At 36.7% G+C, this 6,649-nt stretch overlaps 1 protein-coding gene across 1 annotated transcript; it reads left to right on the top strand.

Annotated features, from left to right (window-relative positions):
* Positions 1-521: 521 nt before the first annotated feature.
* On the top strand, positions 522-6,358 carry KCNJ8 (potassium inwardly-rectifying channel, subfamily J, member 8). Its single transcript, XM_006897198.1, has 2 exons — positions 522-937; positions 5,266-6,358. Exons 1-2 carry the CDS (start codon positions 567-569, stop codon positions 6,164-6,166), a joined length of 1,272 nt encoding a protein of 423 aa, XP_006897260.1. The 5' UTR covers positions 522-566; the 3' UTR covers positions 6,167-6,358.
* Positions 6,359-6,649: the final 291 nt, after the last annotated feature.

Raw genomic sequence — 6,649 nt, 5'->3', positions numbered from 1 at the left:
AATCTAAAAATAACGAAGGACAAATGCCCCTTCTTTACTTTTACCATCTGCTTTATCATCTGAATACTTTAATAAATAGACCCTACTGCATTCTGGCCTTCATTTTCACCACTGAAACTTTGAGCCTGCACCCTTGCCTTAATCTGGTTAATGTCAGAGAATTCTCTCTGAACCTGCCATTTACTTCAAATCTCCTGGTTTTGTTTAGCTAAGGTTATGCCTCTTTGTGTTGAGAATGAAATGTACAATCGAAATTATCTTCCCAATTCAGACCAAATAACAATTTCTTTGGGGTCCCAGAACTCAAGCAAAAGTTACGTACGTGTTTGGATCAATTAAATCATGCTTTTATTTTTGCATGTCCTCTTCAATGTATAGCGAGGTAGGCCCCTGAATACAAAAATGAAGAAATAATTTCATCTACAACTGTGTCTTTACTTTTTATCTCTGTCCGCAACCCTACGTTATATATATCTTGTTCTTCTTGTTTCCCTCTATGCAAAAGGACAAGCCTTGGAAGAAGACAGATCAGAGGCAGGTGGATAGGCTGGCCGTGGTGACAGACCATGTTGGCCAGAAAGAGCATCATCCCGGAGGAGTATGTGCTGGCGCGCATCGCTGCGGAAAACCTGCGCAAACCGCGCATCCGAGATCGACTCCCCAAAGCCCGCTTCATCGCTAAGAGCGGGGCCTGCAACCTGGCGCACAAGAACATCCGCGAGCAAGGACGCTTCCTTCAGGACATCTTCACCACGCTGGTGGACCTGAAATGGCGCCACACGCTGGTCATCTTTACCATGTCTTTCCTCTGCAGCTGGCTGCTCTTTGCCATCATGTGGTGGCTGGTGGCCTTTGCCCATGGAGATATCTATGCTTACATGGAGAAAAGTGGCATGGAGAAAAGTCTGGAGTCGACTGTGTGTGTGACTCATGTCAGGTAAGAATGCAGTGGGAGGAGGTAAGGACTGCAAGTACCTTAGAAAAAATGTATTGTCTTTCTCCCATCATTCTACTCCCTTAGTTTGCTGGATGTGAAATAAACGGTGTGCTTTAGAAACAAACAAATATACAAAAGGTCAAATAATAATAATGTGTGCTATTAAAGATCTTTTAAAAGGCAAACTTATGGAAATATAGACTGAAATATCTATCTGAAAATATAGACTGAAATATATATCTCAAAATATAGACTGAAATATATATCTCAAAATATAGACTGTCAGACATTTAGACTCGACTTGAAAATTTTATGTGGTTCAAAAGAATTGCACAAAGTACCACACACACACACACACACACACACACACACACAAACACACTGGTAAATTTCAGTGTAAATAGGCTGCTAGCCATAATTCCAATGTTTACAAGTAATCATCTCTGATCAGCCAAAATATATAGTGGTGCTAGGAATATTTTTCCATGAATTCTGTTACCCATAACCTTCTCAGAAATAATGAAGAAAATGGAAAGGTACAGTGAGCAGGGTCATAGATTTAAAAAATCTGCTGAAAATGAAATAAATTCTTCTTGATTAGTTTAACAGTTAATTCCTAGCACCAGATTATAAAATGAAAAGTTATTATAAGATTCCAAAAAATATTATTTTTAATTGAAATTGATCCCAAATTTTCATAAAATTGATCTAATCTTGGGTTCTCTCAAAATTATAATCACCAAGAAAGAAGAGACTTCTTAGACAAGCTAACAGTTGTCTTTTTTTTGTTACTAGTGTTTCAAAATCAGGTAAAATGATTCAGTGATTCTCTCATATTTTTAGATGTGCTAAGAACACTTGGCTAGAGTGATTTGTATCTTAATTTGTTTTGTTGGGAAAGTGAAAAAGATAATTTATATTCATTGCCAAAACATTTATTCTGAAGTACAACAATAGCAATAATAATGGAACATTTTCCAGGATATTTTCTGAAGAATGTGCCAAATTCACATAGTACATCAAGTGAAGAAACTTGAAAAGAACCATACTGCCAGGAAATTATAAAGAATGAGATCCTTACTGACACTGGAATCTTATAAAACTAGCTCTCCATTGTAAGAATCAGAAACGCAGGCTGTGTGTGAGCTTGTCCATCCTCGCTTTTCCTGAGTAACTTCAGTGCCAGCATATCTTAGAGGAATGCAGCATTTAGAAGGCACCCTACAGGTATCATGAGAAGAGAGAGCTGTATCGACATGATCACACCATTGAGCAAACATTACTTGCTTTTCAAGGCAAATGTTTATTTCAAAATAAAATCTAGGTAAAAACATAGATGATAATAAGAAAACCATTAAAGTACTGTATGTAACAGGTAGTTGGATGTCAAAAATAGTTGTTATAATGTTTTCTCTTTAGGAAACATAGTGGCACAGTTATCAGTGAACTAATTTTCAAATCAAGATAAATTTTTGGTAACTATACAGTAGCCACTTATAAAAAGAGATAACAAATGACAAATTTTATTCATAAAGCTTTTCTATTGCTTTTCTCCATGAACATTAAGTAATTAAGTGATTTATTAATTTATACCATAAATTTAGTCTATGCTCATAAATGTTTTAAAGGACTTTAGAGAGGCTGCCAGATATAAAAGCTGTTAGCTCTTATTTTTTACCAATCAGAGATAATCTGAAGCATGTTCATTCACTCCTCTGATGTACTTCTGCTTCTATGAGCGTTAAGTATGAGAATTCTTGAAAATGTACCAGGACAAAGTTGACCTTGTAAGTATATCAATTTTGATTTTCAGTTGTATTTGCTGCCTATGAAAAAATTCTTGCCTATCTTTAAGGTTGTTGTTGATTTTATTTTAATATTGTGGTACTATTTATACTTTAAAGCAATATATATTGTATTCATAAGAAACTTGACATAATTTTTAAAAACAATAACAGAGAAGGGAAAAAAAATCTCTATTCTTTCGAATTGAAAAGGTGGCTAGTAATGAATCATACCCTTTGAATTCCCTTTCCTTTCATAAATTCAATATCCTGTTACATTATCAAATAAGTAACAATTTTATAAAGTAGATACTCACCAATATTTCTAAACAACACTCTACATTCTCATTTTAGGGTGGTTCACTTTCCTCTTCGTGTAGATGACTCTGAGTCAGAAGTAAACCAGCTTTATTTCTCCTTTCTCATTATGATTCAGCTTTGCTCTGTAGCAGAACAAAAGCACAGCTAAATGCTTTCATCTGTTGACATTGTTTAGCATGTTAGGTGTCCATAAAAGGATGGGCCTTGTACCATAAGATGTTTAAAATTAAATTCCTTTGTAAAATAAACAATGTGGACAGTGTGGCAAATGAATATTCTCTCAAGTGTTAGACAAAACGTTTGATAATAGTCATCATTACACTGCTCGATGAAATACAGAGTCATTATTAGAAATCAGTGTTTTGTCTGTATCCTTCATCCAAAGACCATTCCTTTTGTCTGCCATAGTTTTAGGTTCATGTGGCAGGTCTTGTTTTATTTGGATAGTACAAGAAGTAATTAACATGGTTTTCCATGAATCCTTATCTCCAGAAAGAAAAAGAAAAAGCAACATATTTACACACATCTTAAAAGTTGATCAAAAACGGTCAATTATGTATGGTCTTTGTGCTTCCTGATATCCCAGGAAAGTACATTGTGTATATTAATAATATAGTTAATTTTAAAACCTTACTAATTCATTGTATGAAATTAAGAAATACTTTTTTAGAATACTGACAAGATGACATATACATAGATTGTCTCAGAGAAATTTGAAATTAGCGTTGGGGAGGAAGGCAGGACTAATCTTGGTTCTATTAAGAAGCCATGACAGTGTTTTTAATGTAGCAAGTGAATAAATTAATGACAATGACAATCAAATTTAGTGCTACTCGAACATGTGAGGTGATGGAAAGTGGCAGGGGCTGAATTAGAATCACCTGAAAACTTTCCAAAAGTCGTACTAGGTTTGATTTTGAACTTACCAAGTCAGTGTTTATGCACTGAGATATGGAGGGGGCTTGCAAGCTGAAAAAGTCCCCCCAGGGGATTCTGATACTTGTTGGCCTCTTCCCATTTCTACTTCCAGAGCTCTTGGCTAGAATTCAGAAGATATGAGTTCTTTTTCATTATAAGATCTTGGCATAGACATTTGCAAATCTCTGCCTCAAATTTTTCTTTTAATAGCTTCAGCATTCTATTCATTAGATAACACGGAAAACAATATAACACATTCAATAAGAAAGCAATTTTCTTTCCAAAAGGCAAGATATTCTTTATATAAAATAATGCTATGGATTGAAACAGTATTTTTGAAAGATGTGTTTTGGCGTACTTTGTAGAACTATGCTTTGTATATACAAGTACACAATAAATACTTGCAAATGAGCATCATTTTAAAGGTAATAAATAATGTAAAGTTCACTTGCTACTTTCAATAGGACTTGAGCCACTTCATAAATATTTCACAGTAAGTTCTTAGTTAAAATGCTATTTGGTAAAATCTCTTCTGTTATGGATTTCAATCTAGAGTAGCAAATCATTTCAAGCTGATGATAAAGTATAATTGGCAGATCTCTTCTTAAAATAAACATGGTTTGCTTTGTGAAACTATCAGGAAGATGTTTATTATTTTGTTTCACCAGTGGCTTTACACAAGGAAACTCTTTATGGAATGACCTCGAAGTACTGGAGGTACTGTGCATACAAAACAATGGCAAAAAAGAGTTTGGGTTCACAATTAGGCATTTGACAAATTACCTTAACTCAGTTCATTGCAGTCAAGTTAGCATCGACTCATAGCTGAACTTCCATTGGTTTTTTTCAGGGGCTGTAAATTGCACAGGAGGAGACTGCTTTTATCTTTCTCTCATGGAGCAGCTGGTGGATCCAAACACCTGCTTTTGCGTTAACAGCACAGCTTTTTACCCATTGTTGTTGTTGTCGTTAATCGTTAATCGTCATTGAGTTGTAGATGACTCATAGTGACCCTGAATGGAAAACCTGAACATTTGTAAAACTTTCATCAGTCCGGAGACAAGCTATTTTGGAAGTGGATGCCACTCCTGCTTCCAGGCTTGTTTTAATCAGGGAACTCCACCAAAGACTGTCCATCATGGGTAATCATTATCGCATTTGACACATTTTACCCATTAGGCTACCTAATATATCAAAAAGCATTGAATAGCCTTTGGGGGAAGAGTGAGAGTTTCATCTTGATAGACTATTTTATCATTTAAATTTTGCTCTAATTCCATTACTTTCTGATACTGTTCCCTACAGATCTTTCACTTCTGCTTTTCTCTTCTCTATCGAAGTACAAGTGACAATTGGATTTGGAGGAAGAATGATGACAGAAGAATGCCCTCTGGCCATCACGGTTTTGATTCTCCAGAACATAGTGGGTTTAATCATCAATGCAGTCATGTTGGGCTGCATTTTCATGAAAACAGCCCAGGCTCACCGAAGGGCAGAGACACTCATTTTCAGCCGCCATGCTGTGATTGCTGTCCGAAATGGCAAGTTGTGCTTCATGTTTCGAGTGGGTGACCTAAGAAAAAGCATGATCATCAGTGCCTCAGTACGCATTCAGGTGGTCAAGAAGACAACCACGCCGGAAGGGGAGATTGTGCCTATTCACCAACTAGACATTCCAGTTGATAATCCTATTGAAAGTAATAACATTTTCCTGGTGGCTCCTTTGATAATTTGCCATGTGATTGACAAGCGCAGCCCCTTGTATGATATCTCAGCAACTGACCTTGTCAACCAAGACCTGGAGGTGATAGTCATTCTCGAAGGCGTGGTGGAAACTACAGGCATTACTACACAAGCACGAACCTCCTACATTGCTGAGGAAATCCAGTGGGGCCACCGCTTCGTGTCAATCGTGACTGAGGAGGAAGGTGTGTATTCCGTGGATTACTCCAAATTTGGCAACACTGTCAAAGTAGCTGCTCCACGATGCAGTGCCAGAGAGCTAGATGAGAAACCTTCCATTCTTATTCAGACCCTCCAGAAGAGTGAGCTCTCCCATCAAAACTCCCTGAGGAAACGCAATTCCATGCGAAGAAACAATTCCATCCGGAGAAACAACTCCATCCGAAGGAACAATTCTTCCCTCATTGTGCCAAAGGTACAATTCATGACTCCAGAAGGAAATCAAAACACAACAGAATCATGACAGCAGGCTCAAGACCTTCTTTATTCAATTGTAGAGGCTCACTGTGAGTCTCCTCAGACTGAACCAGAGCTGGAACACAAAATCTTGTGTTTTTACATTTTATGCAATTAATGATATTCATATACAGAGAATTACATTTTTGTATCAATAAACTAACACTAATGGTGGAGAAATCCTCCTTTACACTTATTTTGTATACAATATTTATGGTATTTGCATACCTATAGTGTTTCTTACTGATCTCCCTTTGAAACACAAGAATTGCATTAATATTAATAGAAACATTGATCAAGGAATGATTTTGCATGAAATATTTAATGTGTGATCTGTGTGTTTTATTTACTGTTCACTCTGGGATAGCAGAGGTTGTCAGGTGCCTTTGAGTTGACCCATAGCCACTCCAAGAACAATAGTTTAGAACCTTGCCCTATCCTGTGCTGTCCTCACAATTTCCGTCACGCTCAGGCCCATTGCTACAGTCAC

This window comes from Elephantulus edwardii, unplaced genomic scaffold, assembly GCF_000299155.1.
Source record: "Elephantulus edwardii isolate Elephantulus edwardi_28Jun2011 unplaced genomic scaffold, EleEdw1.0 scaffold00206, whole genome shotgun sequence".
NCBI lineage: Eukaryota > Metazoa > Chordata > Mammalia > Macroscelidea > Macroscelididae > Elephantulus > Elephantulus edwardii.
This window is presented reverse-complemented; position numbering and strand designations above follow the sequence as displayed.

What these genes read in the sequence shown, in the direction of transcription:
- KCNJ8 (XM_006897198.1), top strand. Translation starts at nt 567, where the DNA reads ATGTTGGCCAGAAAGAGCATCATCCCGGAGGAGTATGTGCTGGCGCGC. An exon ending in GTGTGTGTGACTCATGTCAG is followed by an intron (nt 938 to 5,265) that starts GTAAGAATGCAG and finishes TGTTCCCTACAG; the next exon opens with ATCTTTCACTTCTGCTTTTC.